General features: G+C 40.2%; 2 protein-coding genes across 4 annotated transcripts in view; one reads left to right on the forward strand and one right to left on the reverse strand.

Annotated features, from left to right (window-relative positions):
• The window catches only part of SLA2 (Src like adaptor 2), a 105,840-nt gene that overhangs the window by 78,824 nt on the left and 5,913 nt on the right, over positions 1-21,103 (reverse strand). The window lies entirely within an intron of this gene.
• The window catches only part of RALGAPB (Ral GTPase activating protein non-catalytic subunit beta), a 56,025-nt gene that overhangs the window by 18,555 nt on the left and 16,367 nt on the right, over positions 1-21,103 (forward strand). For 2 of the 3 annotated variants that reach the window (XM_065691188.1, XM_065691189.1), the window contains exons 10-22: positions 4,258-4,459; positions 5,832-5,999; positions 7,088-7,202; positions 7,438-7,585; positions 9,113-9,177; positions 9,358-9,490; positions 11,410-11,543; positions 12,021-12,203; positions 14,229-14,380; positions 15,612-15,799; positions 18,222-18,328; positions 19,731-19,883; positions 20,510-20,719. In XM_065691188.1, coding sequence (XP_065547260.1) covers positions 4,258-4,459; positions 5,832-5,999; positions 7,088-7,202; positions 7,438-7,585; positions 9,113-9,177; positions 9,358-9,490; positions 11,410-11,543; positions 12,021-12,203; positions 14,229-14,380; positions 15,612-15,799; positions 18,222-18,328; positions 19,731-19,883; positions 20,510-20,719 — 1,958 coding nt within the window. The remainder of the gene's footprint in view (positions 1-4,257; positions 4,460-5,831; positions 6,000-7,087; positions 7,203-7,437; positions 7,586-9,112; positions 9,178-9,357; positions 9,491-11,409; positions 11,544-12,020; positions 12,204-14,228; positions 14,381-15,611; positions 15,800-18,221; positions 18,329-19,730; positions 19,884-20,509; positions 20,720-21,103) is intronic. The other variant, XM_065691190.1, reaches the window with a different exon arrangement.

Raw genomic sequence — 21,103 nt, forward strand, 5'->3', positions numbered from 1 at the left:
CCTGATGTGTTTCTGTATTAATGCTTTTCAGAATTGACTGGATCATTTAAATTTTGACATAGCCTGTATCTTGAGCAATTTTATTGAAGTGTTTAACCTGAAAAGGATCTCAGCTGAGATGCTGCTTATGTGGCAGTGTCAGCTGTAACAGGGATGGTGTGATTCTAGCAGAAGTACAGTTATTCTAAATCAAAATGATTGACTTCCTTGGAGCGGTTCCAGGGCCTTCTAGTCATGTATGCCTAACAGTGGTCAGAAAATGGTCATGTTGCTAGAGAAGAACTTACTAGCTTCCTGAAAGCTAGAAACACCTATTTAGGAATGACTTGATTATCTTCCTCCTCCATCCTCTTCAGATTTGTCCCTGATGAGACCAGTCTTTAACTGTCACAAGTTCTGCCATTTGTTAGCTGCAGTGGATCTGAGGGAATTATGTTGTTGGAAATCCAGAAAACTCTTCTGTGTCCTGCTTTTCTAGCTATTTGGAAGACAGAATTAATTTAGGGAATTTAGTCGAGTCTTTTCTGCCCTTCTGGGATGCCACATGTGTTCTTCCCACTGTGTAAAGTACTGGTGACAGAATGCTATGGCAGGCAGTCAGAAGAGCGAATTGAAGATAAACCCATATTGCTGAAACTCTTTACAGAGTTTCCAGAGGCGCCAAAATCTGATTGCCTGATTTATCCTTTTGGATAAATCCTTTTGTGCGGTCTCTGCTCTAGGAAAATGAAGCAAGATTTGTAAAGGGCTCCTTGCAGTTTCTGTTGACTTGAAGTATGTGTCTTTTAAATCAGGTTTAAGTCCAAACTGAAAAGCTTCTTTGAGTTTAATTCATGAAACCTGAATAAGGCTGAATGAGGAGGGTCGTGTGCTCTGGTCCCCCTCCGTCACACAAGTGGGGCCCATCAGTAATAATCAGATCTGCATTTGTGCCAGTCTGCCAGCCTCTGCTTGTGTTACCCAGTGTAGATGTGGCTTGCAGAAAGAGGGCACCAGAGAAGGACAGTTAGCTGCCACAGTCCCTAACCTTTAGGAAAGAGGCCAAAAATAAATCTGCTTCTTTTTGGCAGCAGGTTGGCTGTACCTGTATATATCACAGGCCATCTGCTACCCTTTGTAGCCTGGTACAGTAACACTTCTTGCCAATAGCTTGAATAGTCTTACCATGTTTGATACTGCTGTTGATAATCTTTGCATTAGCTTCAGGAAGCACTACTATTTTTATGGCTGCTTTAAATACTTTATGATTGGGAAGTGTCTGCACTTAAAATCAGCTTTGCTCTGTAGTATTGTCTTCTGCTGGCCCACACACTATTTTTATGTCGTAGGACTGCAGCTGTGTAAGATCTCAACAGCTTTAAAACCTTCTAATGTTCAGTTTGTTTCAATGCCACGCAGTCAGAATTTCTTCTCTCGGAGCTCTCTGATATGATTTCTCTGTTCTGTGTTTGGCTGGAGGACTGAGGACCACTTTGAAAAAGAAAGAGGTGAAATATCTCGGTACAGATTGCTCCTTGGTCCTGCAGAGGGAGATCCCCCACCCTGGGTTGTCTTTCAGGAATGCTGCTTTTTCTAATGTGTGTTTCTTACTCCTCTTCTGTTATGTCTCATTCTCAATGAGAACCCATATGACAGGATTTATAAAGAAGCATTCATGAGCTACATGTGATTGCTTAACAAGTAATGCTGCAGACAAGCTGCAATCTCACGTTCTAGTTCAGAATTTAGTTCAATTCTTTGAAATAAACCCTGCTGATTCTCAGGGACTGGTGTATCATCCTTTTCCCATCTTAAGACACAAGTCTTTCTGATGAGCTTTAGGAAGTAAGGAGCAGCTAATCAAGGCGAATGTGAATGAGTACCTCTCTGCTCTTGCTTTTCTCCTTGTGTTGGAGCCTCACATATCTTACTTCTTGGACTCTTTAACCTCCAGGAAGGAAGTTAAGAAAAAAGACTGGTGGACAAAATGTGCAGCTTTTTGTATTTCTGAGATGAAAAATATCTGGATGGGTGGAAGGGTAACCAGACTGGCTCTACTTGACCCTGCTTTGCATTTCAGGAACCGAGTCTTCCAACCCGGTGGCCTCACTCTTATTCCTTGTACCAAGAGCAGTTGGTCATGAGCCTGCCAGCTGTGTGGTTTATAGCAGCTGAGGGAGCCTGGCCTAGGTTGGTTCCTGGTGCTGTTGGCAGTGGGTATAGTTTCATCCTCCTGTTTTCTGTTCCTACTGTCATTAATATTAAACATCCCAAAGAACGTTTCTGGTAAACTACAAGAAGTCCTGATTAGGGACATCTTTGAGCATTGCTGAAGGGCTTGGTCATAAGCCTTGATCTGACCCTGCATGTTCACAGCTGCCACTCTTATGAGGTGGTGACATTCTCTCCTGGTCCCTGGCTACTGGAGTCTTTCCTCTTTCTCTGGAGATTGTTTTTGAGGTGTTGGTATTTCTGGTAGTGCTCTGCCTTTTATTTCTGCTTTGGAAGGTTGTTGATTGAGCTGGTGGTCAGGGGAGGTATGCTGGGGTATACTGGCTGATAGCAGCTTGGCTTAGGGAAGCCAGAGCTGTCATACCTTCAGAAACTCATGGTTTGGAAGTAGGAGTATTGCTGTGAGGAGACTGCAGGTAAGTAACCTTCCCCCTGCAAGACATTGTACCCCAAGTCACAGAGCCTTACGGTAGCCTGGTGTGTACACCAGGTAGAGTGCAGCATAGGGAAGTGTACTTGAGCTGGGAAGGGTTAATGCATCTGTTTGAGGAACTGATGTACATTGGTGTGAACAGCTCTGAACCTTATTAGTATTTTGTAACTTTTCGTTCATTGTTTTGCATGGTACTTTCAAAACCATAATTTTGGACCTGAATGCCAATTTCCTGTGTGTTTAACGAGCTTGCTGTATCATAAAGCTTTTAATCTATTTTTTAGAAAAGCTAAAAGCTTCTTAACTTATATTACGATTTCACCATCTTAAAAGTATTTTATAACTACTGCTGTCCTTTGATTTGTTTCCATTTTATTTCTATTATCTTGCAGCATCTTTTATCCAAATTCTTCTTTCTTATAAATCTTGTAAGTAGGAACCAGTAGCTTTTCCTTAATTGCGGTCATGCTTTTCTTTTTCCATTATCCCATATTTTATTTGTAAATTCATTCCCATTGTCTCTTGTAGCTTTTGCACTTTTACTTGGAAAAAGACAAGTAATTTTTTTTGTGTGTGTTTTTGAATGGGGAGGATTGTTGGCAAAAGCAAATTAATCTGCCTGAATCAGTCCCATCTTTTCTGTACTTTAGTCTGTGATCATGTCATGAGTTTCAGGACTTTGCACTAACCATGTTTTTTTTACTTAAAGCTTATTTTACAGACCTAGTGTTTGATTTGTATGCATTGTGCATGTAGTGTTTTTTTCCGACTACAATATATTGCTGGATAGCTTATTCAGGACAAAAAATGGCTCATGGGAAGATACATAAAGATTTGTGTTTATTTGCAACTTATGTCGTGAAAATTTGTAAGGTAACAGTAGGTTAAACAATGAATTTAAAGGCAAAAAAATAAAGAGTATACACCTGTCATTAGGATGTTTCCTTTAAAAGCAAACAAGCAAAACCCCTGTCCATAAACTAACAAGTCGAAGTGTTAATGTGCTGTCTGGAGACTCCCTGACCTCAGATTCATTCGGCTGTTTCAGTACTCATGTGAGGAGAGGGACCAAATCAGGAGAGAGAACAGTTTGCTGAAACCCATTGATATGGGTCCCTATAATTTATTCGTAACAAACATTTATAAAACAAAACTGGATCAAAGCAGTTTGATATTCAGAGACGTATAAGAGGTAACTTGGCCAGCTGAAAATTAAGCACTTGCTTGGAAGTTACAGTGTCACCATCTAAAAGCTTCTTGATGTGTTAAAACAGCAAGGCAAGGTGGTACTTCAGTTTTCTGGAGTTGAGAACTAGGTGAGGGAAGATCCTTGTCCTCCAGAGATGGTAGGAAGCTAATATTGGATAGAAGCATGCTCTTCCCGGCAGGAAGTTGGAACAGGCTCTAGAATACAAGGGTCAGTTGTCATCCTTACAAAGAAAAAAGTTAATTACGCTCACAAATACTTTCTAAACAGAGGCACTGCCTCAAATGCAGTGAACTAACAGCTTCATGATAACTACTAAATTTGACTTGATCTTTGTGTCCAGGATCCCATGAGCCTTGTCTATACATTAACACACACAGTGAAACGCTGTTTTTTCTCTTCCCAGCTATAGCAACTCAAGCTAGCGTGGAGTTCCGCCGGAAAGGATCTCAAATGTCCACAGACACAATGGCTTCCAACCCCATGTTTGATGCAAGTGAATTCCCAGACAACTATGAAGCAGGAAGGGCAGAGGCATGCGGGACACTGTGTAGGATATTTTGTAGCAAGAAGACTGGGGAGGAAATATTACCAGCTTACTTATCCCGGTACTAACCTGTCTTCCAGTTGCTTTGTTGGTATAACTTTGTGGTGCAAATTAATTCACGGGGAATAGTGTTCAGTTACTGACTAAATTCTGGGTTGCCAATTCATAAACCTGGTTAGCCTGAGATGCTGTAGGTGGGGATCCCTAGCTAGACCAAGTAGTGATTTTTCTCTTCTCATGGTGCTGGTTTTCACTGGGTTTTCTTCCAGTTCCAGTTGAAGGGAAGTCCTCTAAAGTGCCTCCCAGCTGTTAGGAATGTTGTCTTTTTGATACTTTTCTGCTTTTTGTATTCTTGTTTTTCTGTAATTTGCCACTGGATACTGTTCAGATGGATAAAATCAGTGTGCAGACATAAGATGTACACTTTGTTAGACCGTGAAGGGTCCTACCTTGTCAACACAACACTGGGATGGAATTCGTTTGTTGTAGTGGTTTTTTTCTTCAAATATAGAAATGCACTAATATTCGCTATTTGAAAGAGTTGGGCTCTGAACTACCTCTGTTTTCAGTCTTATTTCTCATAAAATAAGGCAATCTTGCCTATCACAGTGTACTTCTTTTCCAAATTTGTGTTAAAAAGTGTAATAGAAAGGCAGAGACTCAGCTTCAAATCATGACTTTCGAGCTGTCCAGGTACACACTGCCCTAGGTGGCATCAAGACTTCCTGGAAGACTGAACTGTGTTATTTCTTGCATGTTGTAGTGTTTTGTGTATAGATAATCTGTGTTTCTCTTACCCATTCAGTCAGATTCCTCTGTGTTTGCAAGCCTATAAAAGAAAAAAACATTAAAGGGGATGGAAGGATTCTCTAGTAAGAAACTGTGAAAGAAACTAACTGCTCCAGGGTGATGGCCAGTTAGGTTCCTGCCCCCAGTTTTTTCATTTGAACTGGTTATGATGGTTGCGGTTGGTCTCCTTTTCCAAACTGTTGATCAGTGTGTCCTGTCCTGTTGCCCCCCACCAAAGATTTCCCAGCATTTTTCTTATGTTGGGGAATTAAGGATGGGAGTGAGACCTTGATTTTATGTGGGGAAGGGAGTAGTGGGAGAGCATGTGGTCAAAGTGCTGTTAGTAACTATCCGGGCTGTATTTGCGCAGCTCCCAGTCTGTGTTGTAACAAGTCAAAGCTTTCAGTAAAACTGTGCTGCACTGGTTTTTCACATGTAATACATGTGATTTGTGAGGGGGTTTTGTTAAGCTGGTTAATATGTTTGCTGAAGTATCTTGGGGGAATGCTCATAGAAACGTTCCCTAGCTCTGATTTCAAACCATTTTGTATAGAAAAGATCAAATAGTGGCTGCACATTCTTGTTCATGTGGGATGCTGATGCTTTTTATGTGCAAATAATTTAATCTTATCTTTCTTTGTCAGATTTTACATGCTTTTAATTCAGGGTTTGCAGATAGCAGATTTCGTTTGCCACCCTGTTCTTGCCAGTGTTATTCTAAACTCCCCTCCTTTGTTCTGCTGTGACCTGAAAGGGATCGATGTCGTGGTTCCTTATTTCATTTCGGCTCTTGAAACTATTTTACCTGACAGGTAAATTGCTATTTCCATATAAATATCATCAGAAATGTGGGGAAGTGCTTTATCTTCAGGGGTTTCTGTCAGTAGCTCTCATTGAAGGAGCTCTGCAGTGTGGGCCCCATAGTGTGTTTGTATTTGATGGTGATAATAGCACACTTCATAAGCTCTAATTTTCTATTTTGTGTAATGCAATTTTCTTTAAAGCAATAGTAATGCTTATTTTAAATGAAATATGTGAGTTGTGTTAGCTAGATACTCTGTTCTGGAAAGCAGTAGCTGTAAGAATAGGGAAAAGGAGTGATTTAGCTCAAATATATTGAAAACCTACTGATTTTTAAGTAAAATCTCACAGGACATTCATTAGTGGCTGTTGCTGCAGTGAATTCATTAAGAGGGTAATCTTACACATCATTAAATAGAAAAATTGGTGATTTAGACTGGCTAGTGAAATTGGAGTAGGTTTTTAAACCAGAAGATATAACATCATTTGCAGAGCTGTATAGATTTCTAGATGTTTTGCTAAGTAGTTTAACACTACTCTGCACATGCCTTCTTCAGCTTATGTTTTCGTGTCTTGGTACTGCATTTAATTTTGAACTTATGCATAAAATATTATTTATCTTCTGGGTTTAAATCTGAGCCACTGATTCTTTTGGATAGGTCTTATAAGTAGAAGAATTTGCTGGTGGCTACTGAAAAAAGCTAAGCAGTTTTGCTAAGCAGTTCGTGCTCTATGCAGAATGCATATGAGCATATTCTGAGGATCTCTGGTGAATTTGAATTGTAAAAAGCCAGTGGAGGGTCATGGCTAAAACTTCCTGCTTTGAAGATGCAGTATACAAATGGTATTTTCATCAGCTTACTGCTTTCACATGGGGTACAAAATCCTTAGCAAGTGATGGTTCCTTCATGGATTCATTGTGTTATTGCTGCTGCTTGAAAAAGAAATAAGAGCCCTGAGCCTAGAAAGAAACAGCTACATTATTTACTGCAAATTATTTAAGACCACAAGGTGGCTGTGTGTTTAATTTTAACTTAATTAGTTTTGGCTGCAGATTCCTGTGAAAAGTTGATTAACTGTGCAATGCTTTGATTTGCAGAGAACTCTCAAAGTTTAAAATCTATGTAAACCCCACAGAGCTAAGAAGAGCTTCCATTAACATCTTGCTGTCTCTGTTGCCTCTCCCTCATCATTTTGGAACCATAAAGTCTGAGGTAGTAAACTCTACCACTTTGTGTGCATTTCCATTTTTGTTTTCCTGGCTGGTTTGGGGTGGGATTTGGATGACCTGTGGGTTGTATTTAGTGTTCTCTTTAGCAGTTAAAACTCTCCAGCAAGTCTGTAGCAGTAAGACTATTACAAGTACGCTGTCAATACTGACTTCTGAAACCAACACCATGCTGGTGTGATCTCTAATTGATACTGAAATAAATGCGTTTTTACCCTCAGGTTGTCCTGGAAGGGAAATTCAGCAATGATGACAGCTCGACATATGATAAGCCAGTAACCTTCCTTTCCTTGAAGCTGAGGCTTGTGAATATACTTATAGGAGCTTTGCAAACGGAAACAGATCCCAACAACACTCAAATGATTCTAGGTTATTACAATTCTTTATTTATTAACTGTATTAGAGAAATGTCTGTCTTAATCTGTCCTGGAATAATGTGGGTTGTTAGTAATGTGTTGCTTTGCAAGAAAAGTGAAATTCCTGGCAGGTTGTCATCTGTATAATCTCCCTCAAACTAGGAAAACATATTGGAAAGCCTTAGAATTTTGTTAAATCTTTTTTAAGACTTAACGAAAGAGATTGTTAAATCTTTCTTTACGTGTGTGGAATAGTCCTTGAAAAATAGAGGTGGAAGTGAAGGACATTCTAGTAGGAAAAGTCAGTTATAACTAGGAATAGAAACAGGAGAAGTTTTAATATTGAGAAATGTTCTTGACTAATGAGTTAATAGGGAACGTTTTAAGTTTTGGCATGCTTATGTCTAGAAACAAGCTGTACTCCTGGGTGACCAGCAATCCAGCACTGACAAAATAGACATGACATTTGTTTAGCACTGTGTAAATCCTCAGAGAACAGCTTTGGCACAGAGTCTGGAGAGGCATTGTGGTTTGGCAACAAACTTTTCACTGTGGTAATGAGTGTATTATCATTATTCTGAATACTCAGAAAGTAGAAGCTGAAAACTTGAATAGTGCAGAATCTGTCAAGCTAAATATATTTTCAGACAAGTAAAAATATACTTGCCTTTTATTCTTTTCCCCTTATTTTTCTCTCTTTAGAAGTGTGTTTTTCCATGTAATGCTGTTCTTGTACAATACCACTTTCCTTTTGTCTGGTTAAAAAGGAACCAGATTTGCACTGCAGTGGGAGATGTCTGCCTTGTTCTGGGACATGGAGAGCCTGCCGATTAATAGGGGAGGGCAAGAAAATGGCATGGTCAAAGAAGTGAAGGGAAACAAATCCAGTCTGGAAAGACTTTTGGGAAGTTTCCTTACAGTGACTGAAATAGTTCTCTTACTAGCGGAAGGCTAGAGGGGAGTAGTTGGAAGAATGCTTTGGGACCAGTGCTGGTGAAGGGATGAGGGTATTTATGGTTTCAGAGTGATCCTAATGGCCAAACTGGGGTGGTCCCTTGGTGCCAGGCAAGAACTTAGCCAGGGCCAGCACTGTATAACCCTGGAGGTGGCTTTGCACTACACAGCTCACTTCAGCACCTGGTTCTCTAACAAATACTATTGATTTATTCACAGAATTAGTAGATATCCTTAAATGTAACCTGAGTTTTTAAATGAGCACAGTCTGATAGGAGACAAGGAATAGTATCAGTCAAGGAATGATATCAACCCTTCTGTGAAACTAAAATCCTTCTGAACTGAAAAATTGAAAAGCCTATGTTCAAAGCATTTGTAAAGTAGCTGAAAGCATTCTGTCTCAGCTCTCACCTGCTTCAAATGGCTAAGCCTGAAGCAAATCCCATGTTTTATAAAACCCTTACACAGAGTTTTTATGAACCAGAATTGCAGTCCTGTATGTTAGATCTGCAGCACTTCTTTGTACATTTTAGAAGCTAATATTCTACTGCAGTTTTTAGTTATCTTCTTGTATCTGATTCTTCAGGTGCAATGTTAAATATTGTTCAAGATTCAGCACTGTTAGAAGCCATTGGCTGTCAGATGGAAACGGTAAGTATCTTCTGTTTATGAAGTAACCAAAAGAATGTGTTGCTTTATCTGCTCTTGCAATGTTCTCAGCATCTTGAGCTTTGATCACCATTTTTTCTCCATTGTACCTGGGAACATCCTCTGGTGTAGGAAATCTCAGAAAAATCTGCTCATAGCTCAAAACTGACTTTCAATTTGCAGAATGGTGGTGAAAATAACCTCTTCAAAAGCCACAGTCGTACTAACAGTGGCATTAGCACTGCGAGTGGAGGCAGTACGGAGCCCACAACACCAGATAGTGAGAGACCAGCACAAGCCCTTCTGAGGGATTATGGTAAGAAGAGTTCTTCTGAAAACACCTTGTCCTTACATGCCAGGGTGGTGGTTTGGGTTTTTTTCCTGTTCCTAGTTGTGGCTAATACATTAACGTGCATGGGTGGTATGAACCCATGGTGGAGAGACCCTTTGTTTGTTGCCAGTTTGTGCTCATATGTGCCCTTTAAGTGATTGGGTTTTAATCCTACTAAAGGACTTGGTTAACATTTTTAAAATAAGAACGTAAAAGCTTACGAAAAAGGTGTTTGCAAACTGCTTTACTTAAGCTTGTGTTTTCAAGACATTTAGTTTTCATGAGCAGCAATGGGATGAATGTACACCAGGTATAAATAACATGCTTCAGTCATTTTGGTAGCATTCCAAATGCTTACCTGACTTTTGCAACACCTTTTCTTAAACTATATTTAAAGAGCATCTGAGGGACTCCAGTTTGCCTAGAGCAAGTAAGCAAAATGCTTGTGTTGTGTCATTGGTAATAACAAGAGCATTCAATTATTAACTTCAGTTTGCTGTGTCTTGTACTGTGCATTTTTGAATCTTTGTAATAACATCCATGTTATAAATCTGTGTGGTAAGCTGGCCAAATGTTGAGATCCTGGAATTTCATGTGCTCCTTTGGTCTTCAGCAGTTTAACTGATGTTGACCAAGTAAATGGGAGAACAGATCACCTTTATTATGTTGGATCCTAGGCTGACAGCTCTGTTCTTGCTAACCAAAAATGGTTTGGTTTTGTTTTTTTCTTTAGCTGTATAACTGAGAGGAAGGAGATTGGCAGGGAAGACTTTAGTGTATTTTAGGGATTCATATAAACATGTTAGTGCTTTTCCTACAGGATTTGTTTGAAATTATTAAAGTGCTAGTTTTCAGCACACCATTTAAATTGTGTGTTTAGTTCGTATGGGCTTTCATTGACAAGTGCTTATAAAAATACCTATTTGTAAGGTTAAAAATATATCTGACTTATAAAGTCTTTAAACCATGACATAACTTGAAAGATGTGTCTGTAATACATTTATCTTATTGGATTTTCTTAAATTTCCCATGTGCAAAGGTAAGGATATAAGAAATTTATGAAAAGAATTAAATTGCTTCTGCTGGATGTTTCAAACAAGAGAAAATTGAAAATAAGATGGTCTATTTTTACTGTTTAACTGTAGCAGACACTTGTTACTAGTGTAACATTGTACTTAGCTCTTTGGTGTTATATCTGATGATTTAAGTTTGGGAAGGATGTACTTAGCTGTCACAGCTCTCATGCCTCTATAACTAGTCATTTAGCAGTTCTTGTTTATGAAATTAATTTGCCTACTTCAGTATACTGCTTTATGTATAGTATTTATGTTCCTAATAGAAATGGGAACGACTGATACCAAAACCAGAATTAAAGTCTAGGAATAATTGGGTCTTTTTTTCTCCAGGACTGATTCTTACATTATCTGTGTTTATCAAACTAACACGACTTTTGATAAACACTAGGTATAGAAAGAGTGGGTAGCTTCTAGCATAGATAGCTGAAGTTACATGCACTCTTAGTTCATTATTGTGGCCTAAATATACAAGTATTAATATTTAATATGCATTACCACTGCCTAAAATTTTCTGAGACTGCAAGACATCACAGCAATTTAAATACAATTGCAAAACCTGAAGTGCAGCAGAGTGCTGGGATTATAAAAAATGTATTTTTTAAGTAAAAATTGGAATAAGCTAGTCTGGGTGTATTTGCATAATGTCTGGTGGTGCATACAAGGGAGTTATCCCATGCTAAAGTGGTCGACCCAAATTCTAGATTCTGGGCTGTGTATAATTTTGTGTGTATTGTGGCTGCTTTAGCTTGTGCCTGTGCTTTGCTTATTGTCACTAATGCTTAGTTATTTTCCCTCCCTGTGGTACGTGGTATTGGGGTTATATCCTAGCTCTTAATACAGATACAGCTGCTGGACTACTGATACGCAGTATTCACCTGGTAACTCAAAGACTCAACTCCCAGTGGAGGCAGGACATGAGTATCTCACTGGCTGCACTGGAGCTTCTGTCTGGGCTGGCAAAGGTGAGAGGTGAAGCCTTGTGTACTTTGGCCCCTTCTCAAAGGGTGATCATAGTCCTGTTCAGGTGAAAGTCATGCCACCAGTTGTCTGTGTCTGAGTTAGTCAGCAGATGTTCTGTTTGGACACAAGAAAAGCAGTACTCCTTTTGTACTTCGTATCTTCCTAATGTGAATGCCTGTGGCTCAAATGATGCGTGTCCTGTAAATGACTTCTGCCTCGAAAGAAAGCTCAGGGTGGTCTGTTCAATACATGTGCCAGGGTATTAAGCACCTTAATTACCCTTTTGGTAAGTGTGGTACCTGTTTTTCCCCTTTCATCTCATCTTGGAAATAGTTTTCTAAGCTTAGAAAATAATACTGTGTTTGTAATAGGAAGGTGTCACCTTCAAGAGCTTCATCTGCACACAGTGCTTTTAAAAACTACTTCTGTTCCAAAATTGTTTTGTGGAGGAATTCTCATCCTCTCCTTGCTTTATGCAGGTGAAAGTGGCAGTGGATTCCTCTGATCGGAAGAGAGCCATCAGCTCAGTGTGCAGCTACATCGTGTACCAGTGCAGCCGCCCGGCCCCGCTCCACTCCCGTGACCTTCACTCCATGATAGTTGCGGCTTTCCAGTGCCTCTGTGTCTGGCTCACTGAGCACCCGGACATGCTGGATGAGAAGGTACAAACCTCTGGTGTGCATCTCTCCAACATTCCAGATTGTAATGCCTGTCTGGTCTTGATGCTTTCATGTGAATTTCTTAATTTTCAGAAGTATAGTAGGAGTTTCAGAACTAGTTTCTGTGCAAAATAGTTTTCAATTTTGATTTCTGTTCTTTAGTCACCAAGAATGTTTTTGGCTTTAAAATGGCCTTTTCTATTTCTAGGAATGTCTTGATCTTTCTTCTTGCTTTTTGAAGCTGGAAAAAGAGAGCAGAAAAAAAACTGAAAAAAAACTAGAAACTGAAGAGAGAAATATGAGAACTAACGGTGTACATATAGAGTAGCTACCTGCTGCAGATAACCTTCACTAAAAGCCATGTCTCCTCCCATTTCTGAGCTTTTACCCAACTAAAGCATCTTCTACACTTACTGGAATTCCTTTGATATTTCTATTCTGAATAATCATAGTGTGTTTCACCAAAAATCAGTTTTGTAGAAACTGAGCAAGGTATAGCTCAATCCAGGATGGAATTCCCTTGGGAAGCTTGAAAAGAGCAGGAAGATAAAGTTGCATGTTTCCAACAGCCTTCTGTCCTGCTGTGGAAAAAAATTAATATAATTTGAAAGACATTTCATTGCTGGTCTCCTTGCAGAGACAGCTCAGTGATCTTGCTAGATTTTTACATATAATTTATATTTGTATGTATTATCGATACAGTTTTATATAGAATATATACTTTGTATATCCTTATTTTGCTTATATATTCTATAGCATGTATAAAATATGTATATTTTTATAAATAAGAGTTGAAAACCCATGAGCAGGACAACAAACAAATATGCTTTCTGTAGGCATTTTGGGATGCTGGCGTTGCAGTAGGTAACTAGGACAGGATGTGGCACAGCATGAGATTACTCAGTTGCATAAAGCTTAATTTCCTTTCATTAGGTTATTTGTTCTAATTATCATGGCATACTGACATAATGTTACATACTGTGTGTGATATATTCCAGTCACTTATTAGCTCATTCCTGAGTCATGATAGTCAGATTTCATTGCATTTGCAAGTATTAGAATTGCATTTTTCCCAGTGCCTCACCTTATATCTGCTTTGAATTTCACCTGCTGTTTTACTAGCCAACACTCTAAACTCCTTCTGTAATTCTTTATGGCCAGTCTTTGCATTTCAATGCTGGTTCATTTTGCTAGGTCAGAAAACTTCCTCTTCACCTCTTTTTCTACATCAGCTCTGAATACAAGGAAGGATACAGGGCAAGGCACAGAACCCTGCCTGGTCTCTGGTCATAAAACCTGGCCACTTCCTTGTGCTCAGATTTTAGCTAGTTACTGATTCATGAGAGCAGTTTCCTTGTTCTGTAGCTCAAGCCGTGAGATTTGAACCTTTGCTGTAGCAGTCCAGATAGTTTCAGCAAATGGCTTTGTGTGATGAGCAACACTTGAGTCATACCTTCAGTTCTGCTGAGTGCTGCCATCTCCTGCAATAGATCTGTTGAAGCTTTGCTGTGTCCATTAAGAATATTGTTTCTGTTCTTCTGCTGAATTAGATCCCATAATATATCTTATGAAAGCTGTTGACAGTTGAGAGATTTGGGAAAGGATTTAGTGGAATTTTCCAGATGAGTTCATTCTTGATGTGCTTAGAACTTAATTAGAAGTTCTGCAGAGTCTTAGAGATGTATTTATTATCTCTTCAATATGTTTCCATTTTTCAATTGCACTCTTAATAGTCCTCTTGGCAATTTTGTACATTTGTAATGGAATATATTTGTGTATATATATTCATTCAGAGCACTTTATACCATTAGAATACAAACATAAGTAGACATCTGTACATAGAGAAAGTACTCTTACAGCAAATGTGATCTTATTCCAACACTGTCTATTAGTATAATCTTCTGTGTTTATTTGCTCATATTCCCAGCAGTGCTTTATTTTAATAGATGGCGTATCACTGTTTCACTGAGGTCTTGGAGACATTTATGAGACTGCTTCTGCTTTAAGGTGGTTCCTCTTGTGTTTTAGGATTGTTTAAAAGAGGTACTGGAGATTGTGGAGCTGGGCATTTCGGGAAGTAAATCCAAAAACAGTGAACAAGAAGTCAAGTACAAAGGAGATAAGGAGCCAAACCCCGCATCCATGAGAGTAAAGGATGCTGCTGAAGCTACACTAACGTGGTATGTAATTTGTCAGAGCGTGTTTACTGTTTAGTGTTGCCTTGTCCCAGGTGTTTTAATCAGGAGTTCCCAGCTGGTGAGATCTCTGTAGCAAGAGCATTTGAACAGTGAGCCAGAAGCTCTGTCTGTTTTGCCCTTTGGGCAGGGTTGTTCTGTGCTCTGCCTTAGCTGGCTTCCTCCTCCTGTTACAGGTGTTCAACACGAAAAATATCCCTGTGATTGCTGTCTTCCTCTCCTGGCTGTCCTCTTCCTTGGAGAGCAAAACCCACTCCTTCCTGCAGCCCATGGTGTTCTGTTCTCAGCCATTCCTCTCTGCAGACAGCAGTTCCCTCACTATCCTGCTTGACCTAACAATCCTGTCTTTCCACCTCCGCTTCCCCTTCTCTGTCTGAGAAGTGCCATCCCCACACTGATTGTGAAAGTGTTAGACGCTGTCCCATGTGTAATGCAGCAGGGAATAGCACATGCAGCAGATGTAAGCTGGTGCAGGGAGTGATATCAGTCTGCCCACAGCACTGGGCTTGCTTAATATATTTGAGAGGTTCTGTTGGAAATGCAGTAATAGATAATATGTGGGCTGGGAAGGGGAGGTGCAGAGAGGAAAGTTGGGATTTGCTCCAGAGAAGTTGAAAAGCACTGTTGTACTGGATGAATAGCATGATGGCAGACAGGACAGATTGAGGATGGGTATGATAAATATGTTTTGCTCCTTTCTTTCTTGCTCTGCTTTGCAATGAAACAATGATAAACTTTGCTCATGAAAATGACACAGTTCTTTTACTAAGGTAAAAACAAGCATTCATCAGAACTTGTGGACAAACCTTTGTTGCCTAAAAGTTCCTCTCTTCATTTGAAGAGATGAAACTATGTATTCTTGGTGTAAAAGTGTGAGGGGAAGACTTCAGTAAACTTACTTCTGGTCTGGGTAGTACTGTTAAGAGTAAAGACCTGAGATAAATCCTAGGATGTCCAGCCTGACACTGAACAACTGTCATTATTGGTTCCTGCCACAGAAATTTTCAGTTTCTAATAGTATTTCTTCTAGGTTTTCATGTATGTTTTTCTGAAATTACTAGGTCTGTTTCAAAATAGACTGATGGGAGAGGGCAGATTTACCCTGGCAGCATAACTGCTGTGTCAAGACATAAATAAAGAGTATGAGTGAAGGCCTGTGCCGTGGTGGAACTGTTCATCTTCTTAGTCTGTCATAACTCTTTTTTCTCACTTGCAGTATTATGCAGTTACTTGGAGCATTTCCTTCTCCCAGTGGCCCTGCTTCTCCTTGCAGCTTGGTGAATGAAACCACATTAATTAAATACTCTCGTCTACCCACCATAAACAAGCATAGCTTCCGATACTTTGTTCTGGATAACAGTGTCATCCTGGCAATGTTGGAGCAGCCTCTAGGAAATGAGCAGAGTAAGTTAGTACTTCCCATTTTGTCCTTCCTCTGGTTAAAATTGTACAGAGCTGCAAAACAAAGGCTGTTCATCGAGTGTTGTTCTTGCATTTCAGGGACTTAATGTGTTCTGTGGGTGTATGATTGAGCAGAGTGTTGTTCTGGGATGAAGTGGTGGGAATAACTTTAATGTCACCAATAGTCAAACACGTACAAACCCATCCAAATTATTCATGCAGTTGTCTGTGCCTTTCATCCAGTTAGATCAGATACTTGCAGCTGACTGACATCTAAATTATTGCTGATGGTCTAAAGCAATAGCATTACAGTTTGAAAACATCCTAGTTCATGAAAGAATGAAAAGATAAAGAACATAGGAGGCTTGACAGGGAGAAGTGCTCAACAAATGGTTGATGTGACACCTTTATGTCGCATGGGTGCTTCTGCTTGCTTTAGGTCTCCTGTTAATAAATATTTCTGTGGGTGCTTTCAGCTCAAATGGTTTTAGTTGCTTCAGAGCTGTTGTAACTTTCCTGTGTACCATTCTGTTCCATCAGTGACACCTACTGTAAAGGAGATCTGTCACAGGGTATTGGCTTTCACATATGAACCTAGCTCATTTCAGCTTCATGTGCTTTGACCAACAATAATTTATGTTAAAATCTGGTATTAAATTACATGATGCTTTGAACTGAATAACTGATCCCCCTTGTAAGTCTTCACATATCATGGCAGTACCTAACAGAATAGATGAAAACTCTCACATGCGACCTCAGTTTAAGACCAAGGTATGTTAGATCTGCTGCTCTGCCACAGATACCTTTTCCTTATCTATGGACAGGTTGGAGTCTAGATACTAGTCTTGAAAATGAATTGCACAGAACTTCATGAACTGGCCAAGTTACTTTGAGTGTGGTCCAGAGTGCTCCAGCCTCCCTGCTAATCACTAAATAGATCTTGCAGAAAATGCTGATGCTGGGAGCTGTTGCTGCACATCCACCCACAGTCTGTTTGAGCAAGCATGTTCCTGACTAGAATGGATTAGAGCATACTTGAACATCTGAGCAATTCTCACTCTCCCCCTGCTAAATTCATTACTGAGGAATCCTGTAAAGCTATTAGAATCTCTGATTAAATTATCTTTTCTTACTGTGCGTAACTTGCTTACAAATCCCCTTTGAATGACAAGATTAAATGCAGTATTGCACAAGAGGGACAGGCTGCTTTTAGGGAAGGCCACAGCAGTGAATGACTGTGGGAAGCTGGTTTGGTTTGTTTCTATGTACATTTATGTCGCTATGCTGCACCCTGGACTTCCATGAAATCCTGGGGAAGGAATATGTATCTTCTAGTTACCTGATGGTGTCCATTTGTGGTTTATGTGCACAAAAGATACATGATTTTAAAAAGAAGAGCTCTAGAGGTATGATGATCCCTCTTCTAAAGTGGTATCAGTGGCATTTTAAATCTTGAAGGAAGACTGAAATCTTTGCAATGTTAAAACCACCACTGTGCAAATTGAAAGGCAGTACCTCAGGGATCTGCCGTCCAGTCTCCTGCTCTAAACAAGGTTAATACTGAATTCAGACCAGGACAGAGCGACTTGATATTGTCCAAGTAGGTCTTGAAAACCAATGAGGACAACTTCTTTTTGTTCTCCCTATTCCTTGTGAAAAGTTTTCCACGATGTGAAATCAGAGTCTTCCCGTGTCTTAGTTTGACCATTATCTCTTGTCCTTACACTGTGCTTATTGCTACTATTTTGTAGAATCAGAGACTGATTTGAGTTGGAAGGGAGCTTAACGCTTATCTAGTTTCCAGCACCATGCCATGGGCAGAAACACTTTACACTGGGGCAGGTTGCTCCAAGCCCCGTCCAGTCTGGCCTTGAACACTGTCAGGGATGGGGCAGCCACAGCTTCTCTGGGCACCCTGTGCCAGCGCCTCAGCACCCTCACAGGGAAGAGCTTCTGCCTAAGATCTAATCTAAATCTGCCCTCTTTCAGTTTAGAGCCTACAGGCCCTTACGAAAATGATTGTATTTTTGTGGGATCTTTACCAGAGGCCATGGAAGTATCATGGAAACCGTGTCTCCATATGGTCATTTTTCTTATCTGAACATGCAGTGGCTGGGCAATCTTTTTTTCATTCCTGAGGATAATTTGGTCAGAAAAAGTGATCTTCATGAGTTTGGATAAGCGTTAATGATGAACCTGAGCTGGCAACTACTGAACAGAACACAGAGTAGACTAGAACTTCCCTGCTGCAGAAAGGAAGATCACTTGCTCCTCACCAGGAATTGTCATCAGGGTCATGGAGGAGTTACCTTGAAAACAAAACCTCTATCGTAATGCTTTCATTTTCTTTCTGGTTAAATTACTGCACAGTGAACTGTTTGCAATTTATGATGATGTGTTATCTCTTAACCCATGTGCTTTGCAGATGACTCTTTCCCCTCTGTCACGGTTTTGATCCGTGGGACATCTGGAAGATTTGCATGGGCCCAGCAACTCTGTCTCTTACCAAGAGGAGCTAAAGCAAATCAAAAGGTCTCTATCAAAGCCGTAAAGAAATCTTTAACTTAGAGATGTTCAGCAGAAATTCCACTAATGTGAGACAGCCCCACAGAGCTGGTGATTATACATTAAGGCTGAGCCACGGGGCCTTTAGCTGTAGGTAATGTGACACATCTCTGGTGACTCTTTACGACTTGTGATTAATATTAAATACAGGCTGTGAAAGTGCTGTTGCCTCTAGACTTGTTTAAGGGGAGGGGGCATTCTCCTTGTTTTTTCAGAGAGCATCTTCCGAGGTGATGGGGCAATGGACAGTGTATTTAATGTGTAAGCATGAGTGTTGGTGCTGATTTTAGGATGTCAGGTCAAGCCCTTGCAGCAGAGGAAGCGAAGTCAGGAGGTGCAGGATGGGATGCTGTGTTTCTGTCTGTTTGTGACCTGCTCCAAATCTTCAAACTCTTCATATGCCTCTCAGTAAAATAAAGGAAATAATAATGTAGCTGAAATCAGGGCCCATCAGTCTCAGCTGTCATGTGGCTGAATCTGGTATCTTGAGAGCAGCCTTCAGGAAGACTCTCTGCATGATGCCTTTGGAGCTGTGCTGTCACTGGAGCTGAGCCATTTCACCAGATAGTGTCAGTCCAAGTGTGTGACCTCCCACACCACAGGAGAAGCCATGTCCTGGCCTCCTTACCAGTTCTAAGGAAACTTTTCCACCCTGAAGTGATTCTCTAACTTTTAATGTTAACAGTTTTGCCCTTTAGAAGTGTAACTGGTAGTAAATAAATTCATAAAGCAGCACGCAAGATGTAATTAAAGGTCTTATTTGCCTGGATCTTATGCACCTAGATCTTTTGTTGTCAACTCCAAGTTTTGAATTGCACACTAACAGTTTAGAAAACATAGCAGCAATGTCAGAATTACATTATGATATGTTATGCAAGCCCTTTTGATATTCTGGCAGTGCATCTCCCTCCTGACTCACAGCATTGCTGCTGTTCTCTTCCAGGACTTCTCAGTTTGACTTGCTGTGATCATCATAGTCAGCAGGGTTTAAATGGAGGCTTCTCAAACAGTTGGTAGATTTCACTCAATACAGTTATAATGGGCTGAAAATAAGATGTTGCCATGTAAACTTGCCATTTTTATTGGGATTTGCAGCTGCTCAGGGTTTAGATGGTAAGCAGGGTTCATAGATTCCAGGAGTGCAGCCACCAAAATGGGCAGAGCTGTGTCTCTTTGAAAATTTACAGCTATGTCTTTAATAGAAGTCTATTAGTTTAAAGTACTCAATGTTTTTTAATGATACCTCTCACTAATGCATTTGTGTACTTCTGGTGATGAGGTGGGAGGGAATGTTTTCCATCTATTGCGATGAAGTATTGTCTAGCGTTACGATGCCTTCAATGTAAAAACTCTTCCCCTTTTTTGTCAGACTTTTGTACCAGAGCCTCGACCAGCTCCTAAAAATGATGTTGGGTTGAAGTACAGTGTGAAGCACCGCCCTTTTCCTGAAGAAGTGGACAAGATCCCATTTGTGAAAGCTGACTTGAGCATTCCTGATTTACATGAAATTGTGAATGAGGAAGTAAGTCATTGTTAGTCTCTAATTTTGTACTTGGGTTGGGGTGGGTTTTTTGGTCTGTTCATGAATCATACACTAATGTCTTACTGTAAATAGTTTTACTCTTTAGCTTGACTAATTTAATATTAATGGAATAATAATCTCTGCAAACTAATCTGTGCACTTTTCTAGGCGGATGACAGTGCCTTGGATGTGGTTTTGGGAGGCACTGCTCAACATGTCTTACTACTGATCCTAATATCCTGGCTTTGCTGGGAAGTAATGGCTTGGATTTTGTTGCCTCTTCTGGGGAAATGGAAAGGCCTTTTTTGAGATTCTGGGAGAAAAGGGAGTGTGTGTCTCAAAAATAAAGCTTCACAGTGCCAAATGTGTTTTAGTTTCTGTTCACTTAAAAGGGAGAAGCTGTAGCTGATACTGGGCATGGAAACTTGCAACAGTGGTCCCATGCGAAGAGGGTGGTTAAATGTTCACTTTGTAACATGGCAAGGTCTTGTTGATAGAGGTGTAGTGAACATCCTGGTAGTGGAGTTGCAGCTGCTGCTTACCAGTTCCTTATAGCTTTCCTGAGTGATGGAGCTGTTGTTTTAGTGGATCTTGGTGGAATCAGCATTTCACACAATGTTTTCCAGCTCGAAGAGCGACACGAGAAGCTGAGGAATGGCATGGCCCAGCAGATTATTTTTGAGACTTCCATAGATCAGAAGAGTGAAGAGGAGTGGCGGAAGAAGAGCTTTCCTGATCCCATCACGGAGTGTAAGCCCCCCCCACCGGCACAGGAGTTCCAGACAGCACGCCTCTTCCTCTCTCATTTTGGGTTTCTCTCGCTAGAGGCATTGAAGGTGACCTGATACTTCTTAGTGTTGTGCAAACGCCCTCAGTACAAAACCTATCCCATTCCTATGCTCGTGCTTTAAATCATTCCGTAAGATTGAATTGGGTTTTGGGTTGGTACTTTAAGAATTTCTGGAATACGACTGCCTTAAAAGTTCTGCTCCAGAGATGATTATGCTTGAAATGGTTTAATCATACTTAAGCACTTGGGAGTGCATATAGGTTGTAGAGCTTTCTTTTTAAAGTTAAAATAACAGTTTGTAGAGAAGATCTGTATTCTTTATTTGAAGTTCTGCCTTTTATCTGTGGATTCTCCGTTGTTTTTGTTGTGTTTTCTTCCAGAAAACCATCAACAAAAGCAAGACAATAGAGCTTTTGCAAAATTATGTCTA

This window comes from Lathamus discolor, chromosome 11 (genome assembly GCF_037157495.1).
Source record: "Lathamus discolor isolate bLatDis1 chromosome 11, bLatDis1.hap1, whole genome shotgun sequence".
NCBI lineage: Eukaryota > Metazoa > Chordata > Aves > Psittaciformes > Psittacidae > Lathamus > Lathamus discolor.